Here is a 19,514-nt window from a genome sequence, read left to right as displayed (position 1 = left end):
CTACTCCCCAAGGGTCACGTTTTTCCAATCATACACTCCCTTCTCACAGACCCACTGGGACCCATTCCAACTGGGAAAATTGGCTAAAATATCATTCCCGGAGTCGAAAAATATACTCCAATTTTTGTACCCACTGAAAATAATCAAATAATAAACCAATCATCACTTATTCAAAATATTTTGTCATTTTATCCCCACATTTTCTGTCTTGAAAACAATATGGAATTTAAATCCCCAAGCATAAAAAAATACGGGAATATCAATTCCCTTCGAGTTTCAGTCCGTATTATTTCTACCCCCTCACTGGCTGAAAAAATATCCTACCGGGTCTGTGAGCAAGGGGGTGTAATCATAGAATCATAAGGCACCAGCACGTATAATGGTCAAAACGAACAACTCTGCACGTCAAAAAATGTACATCTTGATTAGAGAAATCATGAACATACGGTTTTACATACTAAACGTTATTTTTCAAATGTAGTATTAGCCTATTACAATCAAATAACTCCGGAGGCTTTCCCGGCACGCTATAAAACAAATCTAGGTTGCCCTATTTTTTTTTTTTATATATAATAAATAAATCACTGACATCAATTAGTCATAGAAAATTTTCAAAATTATTGACGAATATTTGTCAATGCCTCAGTGACACCGACATCATAGATCACCGAAGAAAAGTTCTGTGTGGTTCTACTACCACGAAAACGTATTGCTCTAATGAGCATAAAGTTCAGTTTGCGAAAAAACCACGAAACAGTCTCTGAATATCGTGATCGTTCTTTGTTTGAAATCATATCTGAGAGTCTCTTACAATGTTACATACTAAACTACATACTAAACTCTGTTCCAAGTGACAAAAACCATTTTTAATCATGTTTCTACGTCAAAAAACGTGAACTAGACAGCTGACCTGGAATCACGAATGAAAATTTACAAGAATTTTCCCATTACCGGGGGAAAACCCTGAAGATTTTTTTCTTTTCAAATGTAAAGGGAAATCCCGATTGAAGAAAATTAACCGAATAAATTATGCAAACTGGGAACTTTTTTCTTGCCTTATGATGTTGCTGTCTTCTTGTTCAGAGTGGTTAGAAGACTAAAATTCAAAAGGTAAAATAAATTCTCTAAAAGAAGGCATCGAGAATAAATCCCAGAAAACGTCCTTCCACCACAAATGTTTTTAACTCTTTTGCTATTTAAATAAAGGAAGTCACTACAGTGTAATTTTCGAAAGATGTCATTCATAATTATTCAATCGTATTCGCATAGTAATCTTTCCCGCCATTCATGAATCAAAACAGACCAAGATTGATCAGGGGGTTTGTTTATTCAGAAACGATAGTGTATAAAGCAATTTGTTTCAGTTCAACCATATTCATTCCAAATTTATCATTTCTTATAAGTTAACAATAGAATGTTGCTTAAAAACACTTCTTTTTCATAATTTTATCATCTTTTCGAGTCTTACTTTATTTGACGTTAACCCCCTGATTAGAAATAGAGAAAAAATTTTATTCAAATTATACGTAATATAAACCAATCAGCTGTCTCTTATTATGGAATTTTTTTATTTGACGCTAGATTTCGACCAATCAAAAGCTTTCAAAATAAAAACATTGGATGAGATGTTGAGTTCAGAAAATATTGAAAAAGCCGGTATACAGACACAGGAGTACATTTGTTGTCGAGATACTCGAGAAGACGCTAGAAGTGTCTGAAGAAAATTTTTAAAGTATATTCTCGTTTAGAAATATACTGTATCATCACAATGCCTGGAAATTGTGAGCAGTTTAATACTTTGAGCTCTCTCAGTTCAAAGTTTTCAGATTTAAAAGTTATTGCTGGTGGTGGCAGTGGAGTTGTACTATCAGGAGTTGATAAATCACTTTCAGAAAGCTCGTTACCCGACAAAGATGGATCACAAGTTGCATTAAAAAGACTTTCCTTGGTTGGCAAAGGACATTGCCGTGTCGCCTTACGAGAACTACGTTTATTAAATCGATTCGTTCACGAAAATGTCGTAAAAACATACAAAATTACAGACTCAAACGGATCAACAATTGACGATCCAACCCTTGAAAATTTTAAAGATTTAGATTCTGTTTATGTTGTTGAAGAATTACTCGATACAGACTTGCATAAAGTTATCGAAAGAAATGGAAAACTTTCACTGGACACTACGAAATTGTTTTTATATCAACTTTTAAGAGGATTGAAATATATTCACTCTGCAAATGTTATCCACAGAGACATTAAACCAGGAAATTTATTCGTAAACTTGGACGATTTAACTTTAAAAATTGGCGATTACGGACTTGCAAGAGTTTTTGATAATCGATACGAACACAAAGGATATTTAACTGCTGTTGTTTCTACGAGGTATTACAGAGCACCAGAAGTAATGAAAAATTTGGGTGACTACAGCTATCCTATTGATATGTGGAGCTGTGGCTGTGTATTTGCTGAAATGTTATCAGGAAAGATTTTGTTCTCTGGTGAAAATGACTTGGATCAACTCAATGTTATATGTTCAGCATATGGAGTTACACCCGACAATCTCCTCACAGAAACTAGCTCCTTTCCTGAACATCTATTTGTTGGACTTCCTCCAGAAGGTAATAAATTATTTTACTTTAGTTGATTTTAATTCATTGCACAATGTGTGTAGCCGGTTTCAAATGCATTTATTATGGACATTTCGAAATTCTGAAAATGTCGTGATTAAATTTTTAAACACAGCCATATTTTCTTTTCTCAACTTTTTTCAGCGTTCATTCATTTTGTTTGTATAGCATTTCAATAAAATTTTGAAAGTTATTGTTTCTCTGAACCCAAAAATATCTCATCCTCTGAATTTTTTAAGAGTTTGTGCTGAATGTTTTATAAAAAGCTCATTCATGAAAAATCCATTAATTTAGAAATCCAGATGAGTAAAAATAATTTTTTTCTAAATTTGAACTGAAACATTTCTAAATCTCGTAAAAAGTTATACAAAATTTATCAATACGTAGGTATTGATCCCCTCCTATGAAACTGTTTTTATTTGACACAGATCAAGATATGAAAAAATCTTTTTTCTCTCTTTCTCTCAAAAAAAAAATTGAGAAAAATTCTCTCGTCTGGTCAAGGTCCAGTTGAGAGGGTGATTCCCTGACTTTTAATTATTATCATCCTGTCGCGTTTTTTATCTTTCTTTGTTCCTTCAATGTTTAAATTACAGAACAACCGAACAGAATCTAGAAAGGATATGAAATTATTAAAAAACCAGCTGTTTAGGCTTATCAATGTTCGAGTTTTCTAGAAAAGAATATACACCTGGAAATACATGAGAAAAAAAGGAAAAAAAAGAGAAAAATTTTCAGCCTTCCGAAGATGGGATGAAAAAGAAAAAAAAAGTTTGATAAAGTAAAGAAAAAATGTTTTCATTATACAAAAAGAAAAAATGATGAGAAAAGAAACCATGACTCAGACTTAGTAAGTGAAAACCACTGTTTTGGAGAGAGAGCTTAGTCATAACTTTCATAACCTAGTTTCTAAGCCGCCTTTCTCACTCTATCTGTTTGAGATGATATCAATATATCTTTATAGCTTAGAAGAAAAGCTTTAATTTCCTTGACATCCGGCTACACAAATTCATACATTGTTGTTTGGTCAACTCAGTAATTGAATCCTTTTCGAAAAAAAACGTTATTAACCCGTTAGTAATCCGTTTTTGTTTAGAGACAAAAACAGATAAGGATTTTCACAAGCCCACCACCCAAGACATAACATAAGAAATTTTAATAAAGCTGTTATATTTTGACTCATCATTTTCTCATTTTTTTATCTTTACAGCAATCGATTTGCTCTCTCGAATGTTATGTCTCGACCCTGATGAACGAATTACAATTACTGAAGCATTACAACACCCCTTCTTATCCGAATTACACGATCCAATCGATGAACCAATTTGCGAATACCCGTTTCAAATCGAACACGAAATCGATAATCTACCCGTCAAAATCTTAAAACGTAAAATTCTTCGAAATTCCTGCGTCAGCTCTTACGAAAAGAAATCGTACCATTCGTCAGAGGAAAACCTTTTTAAAGACTTTGACGAGACCTTCTCATGTTATTGTCCAACTGAATCAGTTAGCCGTAGGAACAGTAAAAATACACGCAATCGTTTGAGTGTCGTTACAAAGTTCAATTCACATGGTGAAGAGATGTGGAGTTCGAACACAAATTCATCGGTCGAATCTCCTACTCATGATTATAAAAGATACCAAGAAGATCTCCCAAAAATTACATCTGAAAGCGAAGTCTTTTTACCATCCTTACAAGACGCGATGAGTTCTTGTCAAGTCCTGATCGACGAACCGTTCCGTGATCCAGGAGTCTGTTCCCGTATGTACCACGAGGATGATTCGGCTCCCGTGAAAAGCAACCAATTTTTATCCGCGGACACTTCAAACGACTTTTCATATTTCTCAGACTTATCACCTGTGATTGATCTGAGTGAACCGTGTTACAATTTAAACGAAAAGAAGAAAGACTTGAATAATAATAATGGTAGCAATAACACCAAAGTTAGCAATAATAATAAAATGGAAACGGCTCCTTTTTTAGGGGACCATGGACGCTCCAGCGCCATCAGTATCGAAAGTAAAAAATCTCCGTCCTTGAAAAAGGTACGTGAGACCACTGTTAAAAATGGTCACACTTCAACTTTCACTGAAATTAAATTTGAAAGTTCAACACCGACAAACTGTAAAAGTATTGACGAATTACGGGATTTGAATAGTGAGATTTTGCGCACGCTCAATGAACGTCACACGGCCTCGAAATGTAATTTTCAAGCCATGATTACGGACAGATTGTCAAATTCCTCGAAACATTTTTCGCATTGGGATTCTTTGAAATTATGGATTTGAGATTAATGGATGGATATGTTACTGCAGTGGCTTCATAAAATGATTTTTTAGATAAATTTAGTACCTATTTTTGTTTGACCTTTTTTGGATTAAAATTTTTTTAAATCGTTTAGTTTTTTCTGAAATTGTTTTTTTTATAAGAGAATTGTTATATTGTACATGTACAGAGATGTTTGCTTATGTTTTTTTGTACAGAAATCTCTAGAATTACGTTCTCAGCTGAAATCTTAATTTAAATATATAAAAAATATCTATTTATTTATTATTTGTATCATATTGTATATCTTTTTTCCTTCGCCCCAAAGTTTTGACAAATCTATGTAAATATAAACATTGATGAAATTTAATTTATACAAGATATGAAGAATAACAAAAAAATATTGAATTGTTATATTTTTCAATGTTGACAACTTTTGATAATACTTTATCGCTTTGACCAAAGATTTTTTTCTATATAGTTATTTTGCAGTTGTTTTTGTTTATCCTGCCTAGTTCTTTTGTTTATTTTTTATGACTGTTTGATAACCTTTTCTTGTTTTCAGCAAAAATTTTAGCTACTAAGTGGGACCATATAGCCCACACCGAAATTCGTACAAAACTGTCAAAATGCACTGTTACAAAAATCTAATCCTTCAAAAATCACGATTTCTAAGTCTCCTTATTTTTATTTTCTTTTGTGCCAAAGTCCAAAGTCCACATTATGTTTTTACAAAACATGTCCAAAACCGGTTAGCTTGAGATTGTACTTTCAATATTGAATTACGCTATCAAAATACAACTGGGTCATTTAACCCAACCTTTGCAATTTTTTCCTTCTACACTATGTCAAAGATTAAGGTTGTCAAACTTAGAAACTTTTTTTTATTATATTTTAAAAACGTTTTGAACTTTAAAAAAAGTATATTATAATAATTTATGAAACTACAAAAAAAGTTTGTTAGAACTTTGAAACAGAATTTTATTAAATTATTACAGTACCTCTTTAAAATAATAATATTTTATAAGTTTTCAAACTTTAGCAACAGAATTTTAATAATATCATAGGAGATAATGTTATAAGATACCTTTTTAGTGGAATTGAGATCTTTTTTCGGCAAATAAAATTTTATTAAATTGCCGCTGGTTATAAAATAATATTTAAAGGAAAGAAAATAGTGAAAAAGTACAAAAAATACTTTAAAATAAAATTATACTGAGTCCGTTCTTATGTATCCTTCCTTACAATAAGAAAATTATAATAAGAAAAATACATCTATCCGAAGACACGTGAGCTTCGCATAATCGCTTGTGGTGAACAGGGAAGTAGAGCTTGCTCCTCAACAGAGTCTATAGAGTGCTCAAAGAACCGAAGTTCTGAGCACAATAGATTAAAATAGAAAACAATATTGAGTGTTTTTAAATATTTCTGACACTTGTCAATGCTAAAAAATTTTAATGGAATTCAGTGGACCTACAAAATTCCTTATATCAGAAATCTTTGGATTATCTCGTGATATTTTTGATGAATCATACAAAATCTCTTTTGAGCAATCAGCATACTTAATAACAGGGTCATAATTACAGCAATTACTGGACGCCCATTTTTCTGTACTTACAACGTTAAAATTTAATTTCCTGAATCGGCTCATCTCGTCATGAATGAAAAGAAACCCATCGTGAATAGACCTTTATGAAAAGAACCATTTAGTTTTAATTATATCTTACCCATGGTTGAATAATTATCGATTTGATGGATGGAAAGGCCCCCTAATTAAAACATTTGGCTAATCAATGAAAGCTAATCGATAGCTAAGATATCAGCATGGTGGCAAAAGCGAAATAGTTGCATTGAAAAACTATATCGAGAGCTAAATTTCAGTTTGTAGAAGCTTAAATATCTACCACTGAAGTGATTAACATCCTAAGCTTTACACATCTGCGCAGTACAATAAAATGTTGGAAAATAACAACTCCTGGCAATCGTCTTTATTCCCAACAACTTTTTTGATCATGTAAAAAAATAGACCCCCTTCTCAAAGATTCGGTGGGATTTTCCAGCAGGTGGGGTAAAAATAACGGATCAAAACTCGATGGAGATTGATATTCCCATTTTTTTTTATGGTTTGGGATTTGAATTCCATTGTTTTCAACCCAGAAAGTTCAATGCCGATGGGAAAAATACCACAATAATTTGCAGCTAGGATTTGCTTATTTGATTATTTTCAGTGGGAATAGAAATAAGAGTATATTTTTACACTGTGGACGATATTTCGGCTAATTTTTCAATAATTCCAGTGGGATTGGGTCCAAGGAGCTGTAAAGATGCCTGCAAACTGAAGTGACCTTAATATTTAGTAAAGGTGAAAATAACTTCACATGGATGAGACGAAAACAAATAAGAGAGATGATGACACAGAAAGAAAAGCCTTTTGATAACAAAATCTGACTAAGACAAACTGGGTGGCTTTTAGCGCCTAGGATCAATTTTCATCAGCAAATAGATTCGGTTAAACCACTTATTGTTTTTGAGAACCTTTAATCAAATTATTAACAACGATGCCATTTTTTTGTTTGATAAGAAAATCTTATACGAACACTGCCCTGCTAAAGCAAATACACGTTTTTCATAAGAACATAAGGCTTTGATGGCCAAAATGTTAAGAACATTTTAAGGCTTTGCAGACTCGAAAACACCCAATTTCTTAGGAAAATGGACAAAATTACTCAAGAAATGGTAAAACTAAGAACATGTTAAGAAAACGTGTATGTTAAAGGATTAGATTTTTGATAAAAGTGATATCGTTTGCTTACTCATCAATTCTAATTCACAACCTTTTTCACATTGGATTGACACGGATGAGGAGCAAGATTGGTCAGAAAGAGGAATAGAAAAATATTTTTTTGCTTATATCAGCATAATATAACAATAGGCAAACACTGTCCTGAAATGAAATATGTGTCTGATATGAAACGGGAACACTTAAAACCTTTAAGTGACTTTAAGAGTGAAAGTATCTCAAACTTTTCAAATAATCACCTGTCTTGTCTCTCGTCTTGTCTTAATTGTTACCCTTTATGGGCTTTTACTATGGAGCAAATTTGTAAGAGCGATGAGGCTCAAAGTCGGTGAACAATAAGAATAACTTAAGAACAATGCTGAAACTACTGGAACGGCTAATTTTCAAACATTAAAGGGTTAACGTACAGAGGCCCTTGAATTTGCTGGCTCGCAAAAAATCAGGTTATTCAAGAATGGTATAATAACTTTGTTTGGCCCAAAATTACCATGACCTTTTTCTCCCTAAGAAACAGATAAAAATATGGACTTTGGATTTCCATTTTTTATGAGAGATTGCGTAAGATTTTTTTATCTTCAATATAATATGATTGAAGTGAAAACCGCAAATGTTGTCTTAAGCGGGTTTTGATTTTTTTCATATATTCAGCCATCGTCTAAAAACAGTTTTTTTTTCACAATATACTGAAATCCTGATTTGATCACCTATAGCTCTGTAAATTATTTATAAACGAGAGTTAAGTTTAGTGAAATTCTCCAAGGAGACTTAAGTAAATAAATCTTAATACGTTGTTAGGAGGTAGTAAAATGGTTTTGTTTCCGTGTTACGCCTGATATTTTGAAGCGGGGTCACTTTAGGACAAGCTCTTGTTATAGGTAATAAATAGGTAATAAATAAATCTTAATACGTCGTTAGGAGGTAGTAAAATGGTTTTGTTTCCGTGTTACGCGTGATATTTTGAAGCGGGGTCAGCTGTACTTTAGGAAAAGCTCTTGTCATAGGTAAAAATGGAATCTTTACACGTTTTTTTTTTATTAGAACACCTAAAATTTGGCTGAGCCTGGATGTGTTTATTTTTTTAGCAATTTTCAGCCTAAAATGTTCTGAAATGCGTTCTAATTTTTCAGACTACTCTAAATCGACAATATCATGCAAAATAAAGAGCACCTAAAATTGGTAAAAATTTGGACAATATTTGACTCTCGATTTTAGAAAACCCATCCCTAAGTTTGGTTAAAACTGCTTGCAAAGAGGAAAAAATTGTAGCTTCATGTCATTTTTTTTCAAACTGAAGCTGGGCATGTTCTTACGATGTTCTTAATTTTTCGACGAATTTCAGCCTCAATGTTCTTATAAACTGGGTTCTAATAAAAAAAAAACGTGTACCGGTCTAGGGTTCAGAATGGCTGTTATTTACCAACTTATTGCTTACTTAACCAGTCTACGCGGATGTGTAAAAAATGTTTTTTGTCAAGTTCTGCTCTAGTAAACTTACAAAGCGGTGCCTTTTCATCATTTTAAGTCGGTTATGATACGAAACAGTATTTTTACTAAACAGTCAATAAAACGACTAGTAAAGATTAGCTGACGTAATGATTGACGTCATCAAAACAATAAACCTTTATCGAAAAGTTTCATAAAATTGATAATGCCCTGAAAAATTAATGTGTCAGCAGGGATTTAAAATGTTTCTTAAAAGAGAGATGTTTTAATGCTGATAGAGGGTCATGTGAAAATCAAGCATTACTAGTACAAGACGTGATGTTTTAATTCGCTAAGCAGCTTTCAAATATCGTTCGTACAGCTTTTGTTTATAGTCTAAAAGTTAGGGTCATCAGACCAGCAGTCAGTCAGACCTTTCGTCCGGCTTACAGTCAATCAAAAGCAACATTACTGTTTGTCTTGCCATATATGGTTAGTAATTCCAGAACTTTCGACAGTCGTACAAAATTTTATAACTATTTGACCGTTTTTCTCGTCAAGTTTGAGATTTCCTGGATAGTTATTCTCTCTAGCAGCCCCGGTGAAACTTTTCCCCATAGCGAGGATAACAATTTCTATTGAAATCTCAATGGGGATAAAAATTCTATTGTTCCAAGATTAAAAAATCCAGTGGGGATGGTTTCGGAGTGCAATTTTTGAATTTCGAATAGGGTAAAATCAAAGTCAATTTCTCAATGGGGCTGAAATTCTAGGGTATTTTTCCCACCAGGGACGAACTTTTTGCCAAATTTTTCAGTGGGACTAGGGTCCCAGCGGGTCTCTGACATAGGGGTGTTTCTCAGCAATTCAGTACGCTATCAACTCGTAAAAGTTATATCACTTCAAGACCAGCTCTAGGAAATAGCTTTATGGTTCCGCTAATCATCTAAAGAGGAAAATATTCCAATCTGACCTTTTAAGGGATTAAACTATATATAGCCAACGCCCTTTAGATAAAAAACGAAGTTCCCAAATCTGAGATCTGCAAGTTAGAAGTATTATTTGGAGTAAAAATATTAATCATACTGGGTTCTCGCAATTATAGTGGGATGTCGCAAAATTTACTTCCTTGAAAGAAAGGCTATTATAGATTTCACAATAATAAAAGTCTGCAGAGATTTTTGCTAAATTGTTGTCATGCATATGTGTAATTTGCAAACTGATGATCCATTTCGAAATTTTCCTTATACAAAGGTTAAAGTTTACGAAATCATTTATCCTAAACAGAGTTCTTTGACCCTTCTTTGTTTTCACTTGTGATTGTATTCATGTGATCATGATTTGACTAATGTAAAACGTTTTTCAAAACTAAGTTTCAAAATTAGATTTTAAAGTTTTTTTGCACTGCGTAAAATTTATTTATTATTTTGATATTACGAAATGTCATTTTTAGGTGATCTACAATCTACAACATCTGATTTAAATACTAATTCATAAATTTCATTGTCTGGAGAATTTGCAACCGATCAGCTTACGCAGGAGGAGGTTTACTCAAGGAACCAACCACATAACTTTAGCCAAGAATAATTATTTCTTTCATCATCGACTAAACGGTTTATTTCATATATACATATATTCATATATGTCTTTAGATAGGAAGAAAATAAGAAAAGAAACAGGCTGAGTCCTGGGATTGTGCCTTGGGGACTGGTATAAATGGAACAATCACAATCAGTTTGCTTGTCTATACACAAACCCAGTATCTACAGCTAATTTCAAAATTAATCGCCGTATTCATTGTACTAGGAAGCGATAAACGTGAGTTTACAAGCGTCTAGAGTTTGAAAGGAAATGTAGGTAAAGAAACAAAGGCATACACGTTTCTTTATAAGAACAAACTATATAAGAACATAAGGCTTCGATGGCCAAAATATTAAGAACAAGTTAAGAACATTATTAGGCTTTGTGGACTTCAAAAGGCCCTATTCCTTAGGAAGATACACAAAAATACTCAAAAAATGGCGAAATAAGAACACGTTAAGAACATTTTTAGGCTTAAAACTCAAAAAGTTAAGAACATCTGAAGGCTTCAAATGTTTTAGATGTTTTCTTAAAAAAAAAGAGTATGATTATCACATGACAATTTTGACTAAACTGATTTTAATCCAAGCCAAGTTACGCCCTATTTAAAGGTCAAAATGAGAAGACAAAAAAATTAAGTCACGCAGAAGTCATGCTTTGACCTAACCTTGAAGGGCAAATTCAATAGGGGTCAATCAAAACATCAAGTAACCTTTACAATGTAAAAAAGTTGACCCCTATCGGAGTGTCCACTGAAAAGTACAACTTAGGTCTATCATACATAACCCCTTCTCACAGACCCGGATGATTTTTTCAGCCACTGGGGATAAAAATAATGGATTGGAACTTGGTGGGGATTGATATTTCCATATTTCTCATGGGGATTTCAATTCTTTTGTTTTCAAGTCAGAAAATTCAGTGGGGAAAATAAAAAAAAATTCTTTTTCGGTGAGGATTGGTTTAGTTGATTATTTTTAGTGAGGACAAAAATTGGAGTATGATTTTCTACTGGGGACGATATAATTGCCAATTTTTCCAGTGGGAAGGGGTCCCAGTGGGTCTGTGAGAAGGGGGTGTTATTATGCGACTTCAGTGCTAGGTAAAAAGGACACTCTTTGCTGGATAAGACATCATATCTGTGACCTCCCAAGCATATACGCGTGGAGCTAGATAGTGTTCAAACAATGCTTTAAAAAAGCAGATTGCAATCAAGCTGTTCTTTATGTATAGTATGTGGTGATTAAGTTTAAAAAGAATGCAGGCGGTTTTCAATATCTCAAAGAAAGATGAAGTCATCTTTTTCCCACAACCTCTTCTAACAGCTTTGTCACTAGTACTTAATAATTACATTTTGAAAGGGGATTTCTATGTTTCTAAAGTGTCCAGAATTTTTCGAATGATAAAGAAAGTATTATCTCACATCAGGCTCTCTTGTCAACAACAGTGAGAGATGAATGACTTCAATAATTACATAAAAAACAATTTTAAGACAATATAAATGACTCATCAAAAATGAGGACAATAACAAAAGCCTGACATTGGAATTTCGGATAAGAACAACGATCAAATTTGTGAATTTTCAATAAAACTGAATCTGTATTTTGCAAGATGCTCCAATTTCGTCCTTGCTTGCTTTTAAAATAGCAGATTTTTTATCAGCGTGACAAACCTATATATGGACAAGCGACATACTTGCATTATTTTTGGTCTTCCAATCTCAAACCTTAGCATAAACCATAATCAAAGGTTTTGGCATTTAACTTGGTTCTTATAAATACTTATCAATGACAGTCTAAGAATTTAAAAACAATTGGGTGAATAATTTTCTAAGTAAATTACATAAGCATCTCATTAAAAAAGACATTCCATAAGAATTTGAAATTCTTTCCAATGTCAGCATAAAAAAATTGAATGTGTTTTTTTTAAACGAATACAAACATTGGTAAATAAGGAAAACCCACCTACAACGCGGCATGACATTTTTCTGGCTGAATAAAAAATGTTTTGACTATAATGCATATACGATGCACTGTCATCTAATGTCATAAAGCTTATGCAAGAAAAAAAAGTCATTTTTAGAGATCAAAATATAAAAGTCTTTTTATGTAAGACATTTTTGAATACCATCCCAAAGCTACTTTTAGTTTTAGCGTAGGTTATTATTGCACCCTATGGTTATCAAACAACTTAGAAGTAATCCATAATCTTTATATAACTTATAGATATTTTTGATATCTCCCAAAATAGAATGTAAATTACTTCAATGAGCTATTCCTGGTCAAGTTGATATCAAAACTTTATGAGTGATAAGAGGCCCATATCAGTATCTATTTTAAAACTATTCTTCTTTTTAAAGTTAACTTAGCAAAGCTACTGGTTGGACTTTAAAAGCATTTAGATTTTGAATCATGAAAAATCTTTGGGGTTAACATATAACATCCCTGTATCACAGACTCGCTGGAACTCCCAGTCCCACTGGGAAATTCGCCAAAAATTTCGTCCCCGATGGAAAAAATACCCTACAATTTCAGCCCTTCGGGGAAATTGACTTTGATTTCACCCATTGCACTCCAAAACCATCCAACTGGGTTTTTTAACCTTGGAACAATAGAATTTGCATCCCCATTTAGATTTCAATAGAAGTTCCACCGGGGTTGTAAGACAGGGAAGTTAAAATGGTATCGTGATTCGCAAATAATTCTGTTTATTATGTCGTAAATGGAAGTAAAGATTTGCAAAAAATGCAGCACTATCAAAGCTACATAACATCAATTTACAAATTCTAATAATTTTGTTACATAAATGCCCCGTTTTTCATGTTGTGCGTAAAAACTTAATGAGATTGAAATAATTCTATATCCTACTGTTCACATAAGCCCCATCCCAAACCATAAACAGCTCAGGCAAGATATGATATAACTTTGATTTCCGTGAACTCCATCCACTCAAACCTCCTGAATTCTGGTCACAAATCTTTAAACAAAACTTGATAAACGATGTCTTGACACCATTTCAACTTTCAAATGCTTCTGATACTGATTTCAAACTCATTTCAGACGCTTATGTGTATTTCTTTTACAGGCATGCAGTAGTTTATCATTCTCTTGGGAGATCAATTTAATGGTTTAGAAGAAACGACAGAATATGGTAGCAATAATAGCGCACAAGAATCAGTCCCTTGGGAAATATTCTCAAAGAAGGGGGTACCATTTGGGAGGGTAGTTCAACTTCGGCAGCAGCTGGTATACTTCATTATTGTATGATTCAAGTATACACCTGGTTGATAAGAAAACAAGGAAATTATAAACAACAAACAACTATTAGATAATTTGTTGGCCCACATACAGCTGCGGTTAAAGACGCAAGCATAATACCAAATTAACTCTACCGCCTCGATCTTGATAAAAGTACAAGAATCCGCTCATTATGGTGACAGATTGGAGTCGTTTATAATGCGTGTAATACAGTAGTATAGGCGTTATATGATAATACGATCATGCAGGTACAGTTTTTGTTACGGGATTTAGTTTGAATAAACGACTGGAAGAATCCAGTAGAAAATTGCGTATTTCTCGGATAGGGGTGCTTCCGTTGAGACCTAGGCGCGCGAAAGGTAAATTTTATTTGAAATATTTGACTCTGACTGATACCTGGTTGGATAAACTACCCCGTCGAAAAGCCTGTAATCCAAACTAGTCAGCAGAAATGTTTCGATAGCTTAGATAACAATCAGGTTTACTGTATTGGTTCATTGGAGGAAGAATGTATTATGTTTTAAATGATCTACCCCTGTACATTTCGATTTTTCACCTCTTTGACTGTGCTTTACCCACTGACCTTTATATATCCCTGGCCCAAACTATATCCTATCCGCCATCTTTGATTGGAGTTTTTTTTAAGTGGTATCCGTAAAGAAGCCACCATTGCAGTGTTAAGGGCTCTGACCATAGTCCAAAAATTTATTTTGGTATCTGTATATGAAAGTTATATTTCAGGTTCCTTAACACTTTTAACAAAGAATTGCTTTTATAAATTGCTTTTTAATCGAATCCCTTAAGAGTAATTAAGAATCTAATTGCAAAAATGACGTTATGAACTTTAAAAAGACGTTGATAATATGTTGCATCACCCTCTTGTACAAAAAGTGCTTAGTTTTAATGGGTAATTAACTTTTTTGTTTCAAAATTTCTTTACACTGTCCGCAAAGAATTAAACTATTTTAAATTTTGCGGAAAATTTTTCTAAAAAGATGTGTCAAAAGTTATGACTGTTTTTTTAAGCAAAATCCAGATGAAACATTGATGAAAAACCACTATTTTGAAGATTTTGAGACAAAAAAGCATTTACAAAAATTTTCCGCAAAAAAATTTATTGTTCGGTAAAAGATACACCATCTACTGCGAAAAAATTTTCAAAATGTTTTTTCTTCGCCGAAACTAAGCTCTTCAAAGTTGAAATACTCTTCCTCGCAAAAGTCTTCATTTTCTTCTTCATCAAATTTTTTCAATGCAATTTTTGAATTTTCAGATTCAGGAATAGTTTGTCTAACAGAAAATGTATAACATGCCATAGTTTTGTTGGTTAAATCAGTCAGAAAACACATTTTCAACACGGCAATTATGAAAAATTCACTATGGTCAGAGCCCTTAAAAATCAACGTTTAACATCGCTACATCATCAAAAGCATTCCAGGGAACGTAGATCTAGCGCTATCGATGTATTTACACCGCTATTGAGTAGTGCCATTAGGGTACCAATTTTCAAAAAACTTCTATCAAAGATTTTGCTTGGCCGGGATTGAGAAACTTGGTCCAGGGTATATAAGGGTTGATGGAGCTTTACCCCTTGAAAAGCATCAAATCGACCTCCTGAGCATTTTTCTCTTCCTAGAAAAGCCCATTCTTATCGTTGAAAAGTTTCAGGTTTCTAAATGCCGGTAGAAGATGTTTCATATAATACATCTACAAATATCTTTTAGAAAAGTCCTTAGTGTAGGCGAGTGTGACGATTTAATAAAACAAAAAATACATACTGCTGTTTAAACTTTAAAATGAATGAAGCAAGGGCGGAGGAGACATGACGTGGTCAACCTATATACATATGGTTTTTTATAATGAAACCTTTTTAAGTTGAATATATTTCTCTTATATGTCAATTTAACTTTTTCTGTCTAACTTCCTCCACCTTTCTAACTGAGTTCCATATGGGCGTTTATATCAGCTATGCGTTATCATATCTATCCATAGGAATAATCGAGAAATATATTGAGTAATGTCAATTATTGTATGCAAATCTTTTCATCAAAATATTTTTTTAAAAAGGAGGAATGTGCCTACATGCTATTTTTTGAATCACTTTATGCTCTGTAGTATATGAAAATAATGTAAGGGTGTACTAGGCACTAGGGCCAAGACAACGGCTGCAAGCCTCGGGCTATCAACATTTTCAAAAACAAAATTAACATTTATTAATAAAGTTAATTGAAATTCCGTATCGACATATTGAAAAATACTTATTTTAGACAAAAAACGGCCCTGGCCGAAACATATTGGAAATTTCTAGCATCTAATGGTATTTTTGTCTCGATCCTCCACGTCCAATATATTTTAGAGAATTTAGAGAGACCAACATTTTTCTGTGTTGCTCCTCACCATGATATAGATCTTTCCTTAGTTTTGTAAATTAAAAAGAATTATTACCCATATAGCAGTCATTAAGTAAGTCATTAAAAATTCAATCGGCGGGCGGTATTGAAAGGTTTTGTGACTCAAATTGTCATACCCGCGCTGAAGAACTAAAGCGCCAGGCTTCAGAGGGCTGAAATATCATTAACCGCCCAGGCTATAGGGCAATAACATCATTTGCGGCCCGCTCGGAATTGGATTGAAGTCGATGCATTGAAGCGAAAAGACTAAATTAACGTCAGAAAAAAACCTTTTTTGGTCATTTGCGGCCCGCTCGCAAGGTGCTAAAAACTTGTTGAAGACATTGCATTGAAGCGAAAAGACTTGGCTGACGCTAGAAAAAAACGTTGTTTGAATGTTCGATATGGATAATAATAGTAATAGCGTTAAGTTTTCGTTCGTTGTTGTCATTAATTCTGCCCTTGCAGTTTGATTATTTTAGCCCTCAGGTGCCATTTGCGCCCCCCACTTCGCGTCGGGCCCAAATGACACTATCGGGCGAATAATCAAACTGCGTGGGCAGAAAATAACATCGACAACCTCAAACTGAACGCTATTGTTATAATATTATTCAAGGTAGTTGAAAAAGGAAAATCATTTCAGCCTTTATTCTAGACTAGAAACAAAGCATGATTATCAGAATGATGTGCCAAAAAAGTCTCCCTGTAATACTCCTTTTCGACCGTAGTCGCGTGGTCAGGCGCGTACCACTTAATTATTTAATTATCCCCCTAAACTCGATCCAATCCTTTTTTGACACCTTTTTCTATATTGCCTATAGGTGCGAAAAAAGATTGGGACGGTTTTACTTTTAGGGTGGTAAAACGGACAAAAAAATGCCCGCGCGGCAATTGGCGGCTACGGTCAAAAGGTGTATTAAAAAAACTCAGTAGTCCCAAAGTGTTGAAATTAATTTTGAGACGTTTTTAAATTTTTCATATTTTTCACTAAATGATGCATCTTTATTGTAGAAGTTTGGTTATTAATAAATGCCAAGAAAAATTTTTAATCAATACAGCTGTTGAACAGGAAATCTCCAGGCTAGACTCTTTCATTAATGATTTACGGAAAATTGGGAAATAAAACTTACGGTTCACTTCAATCGACAGGGGATTTTCCATCTTCAAACATTTACAATGGTATAAAATATTTGTTAAGCCCTAGAAAACTCAAAAAAAGTCTTAAAAAGGATATAATAAGAAAGTTCAATGTTAAATTATATCACCAATTTTGCTAACCCTTATTGACAAAAAATACTAATTGTACATAACGGAATTCAGAGCTCCTCCAAAATACTATATCAACTCTGTGTGTTGCAAGCATGAGTTGGCAGAGTCAGATAATCGCAATGATTTCCCGATCCTAGAATAGTGAATGCTCTCCTGGATAGGGTCTGTTCTGTTGATCGGAAGGACTATCTTTCTCTCCTTGTGCAAACGACACCAACTCTGCTAACACACGACGTTTTTTGAAGGACTTGCGATGCTATGTTCCATAATTTGGCGTCTTAGACCGTGAAGTCAATACTTTGATAAATGATATGGTATACTTAATGGGGATTCTCTACTTGTTTTTTTCCTTGGTTTATTCTTTATCAAAAGGGCACGGCAATTGACAGTACCGGGGTTTTTCTTTATGAATCTTCCCATATTTTCTGAGGCATTTAAAAAAAAAATTTGTTCGGGATCTCCTTTTTGTTTGTACTTTATGTTTTTTCGGACCCCTTTTGACAAAGCAGTGCAAAAAACACATCTTTTTTGTCACAGTGACAGCCCAAAATGAGGACATATCTTAGCGAGGATGTCTCATGTGTTTACGCCTCTAAAATGTCGGCCCCTTTTTCGTCCTCATAAAAGTTCAAAATATTTATAAAAGGAGATTTCCAATCCTTTTTCCTCCCTCATTTTAACGGTTCAGTATCGATTTTCTAGAAACATGAGGTAACATTTCATATAAACACCCCTCAAGGACCCACTGGGAACTCTTCCAAATGGAAAGATTGTCCAAAAAATCGCCCCTGGTTGAAAATTATCTTCTACAAAAGAATTGAAATCCCCTGGCATAATAAATGTTGGAATATTAATCCTCATCGAGTTTCAGTCCATTACTTTTATCCCAACTGGCTGAAAAATCCTACCAGGTCTGTGAGAATGGGGTGTATGCTGCAACTCCAGTCAATATTGGAAGCCTTACAGCCCATACAAAACCTCAGGCCAAAAAATAAAGATTAAGGGCTAAACAAAATTTGCTCCAAATGATATACTTTTTAATTTGACTGGAGACTCATAAAGCCAAACCAGCAAATAAAAAACCCACTGCACGCCAGCATGAAGTTATCTTTAACTTTATCGTCTAGATAAAGTCCGGTTAACGTTAAGACGCAAAAACCTTCACGCCCATTCATGGAACTACGAGACAAAAAAAAGGAAAAATGACTGGACTGTTATAGTTGTCTGCAGGGAACCTTGTTGGTGGAGATGATGTGGAACATCTCTGGAATCGATTCTTGAAATATATGTGGGCTGTAACTTTATCTCAGGGAGTATACCGTTCTTTTACAAGCTCATTTTACGGTCAATAGCGTTTAAAGCCAACATTTTTGTATAATTATATCAGCAGTTAAATATCACTTGCTGAAACGGATGGGATAGCGATTGATTGATCGATTCAGCAAAAACAACAAAACACTAAGTAAAGAAGTTTGTTGTGAGAGAAAGCGTATCGGATTTCAAAGACTAAGGCTATTAGCTATTTGAAAAGTAATAGTAGTGCGAGATTTGATGTTCTTATACAGTGGAGTCTCTATAACTCCAACACTCACGCGGAACACAAATCAGTCTGAGTTAAGGAAATTTCGAGTTATAGAGTAAGGTTTATAAGGAATTGTTAACTGAAGTAGATCATAAATCTTGTTCGAGTTAAGGAGACATTCGAGTAATAGAGGCTCGAGTTATAAAGGTTCCACTGTATTCTGAGATACTCATTCTCAAAGTTAGTGTACAATCATGGTCGTAATATTTGAGAAAAAAGGGAAATTTCTACGAAATCTTATAACCATAAACGATTTGGAAGCGCTCTAAAATTAGGTTGGACTGGACTTTTTCAGTCCAGACTTTATTATTAAAGTTCAAAGTATA

The 19,514-nt window shown here is 33.7% G+C and overlaps 1 protein-coding gene across 1 annotated transcript; it reads left to right on the top strand.

Moving 5' to 3' along the window:
• Positions 1-1,674: 1,674 nt before the first annotated feature.
• Positions 1,675-5,178, top strand: LOC136802144 (uncharacterized). Its single transcript, XM_067058864.1, has 2 exons — positions 1,675-2,615; positions 3,835-5,178. The coding sequence occupies exons 1-2, from the start codon at positions 1,769-1,771 to the stop codon at positions 4,911-4,913; spliced, it is 1,926 nt and encodes a 641-aa protein (XP_066914965.1). The 5' UTR covers positions 1,675-1,768; the 3' UTR covers positions 4,914-5,178.
• Positions 5,179-19,514: the final 14,336 nt, after the last annotated feature.

The sequence above is a fragment of the Clytia hemisphaerica genome, unplaced genomic scaffold (genome assembly GCF_902728285.1).
Source record: "Clytia hemisphaerica strain Z4C2 unplaced genomic scaffold, Clytia hemisphaerica genome assembly, whole genome shotgun sequence".
In the NCBI taxonomy this organism is placed as follows: Eukaryota; Metazoa; Cnidaria; class Hydrozoa; order Leptothecata; family Clytiidae; genus Clytia; species Clytia hemisphaerica.
The sequence above is the reverse complement of the archived record's forward strand: the minus strand, read 5'-3'. Positions and strand labels throughout refer to the sequence as shown.

What these genes read in the sequence shown, in the direction of transcription:
- LOC136802144 (XM_067058864.1), top strand. Translation starts at nt 1,769, where the DNA reads ATGCCTGGAAATTGTGAGCAGTTTAATACTTTGAGCTCTCTCAGTTCA. An exon ending in TGTTGGACTTCCTCCAGAAG is followed by an intron (nt 2,616 to 3,834) that starts GTAATAAATTAT and finishes TTATCTTTACAG; the next exon opens with CAATCGATTTGCTCTCTCGA.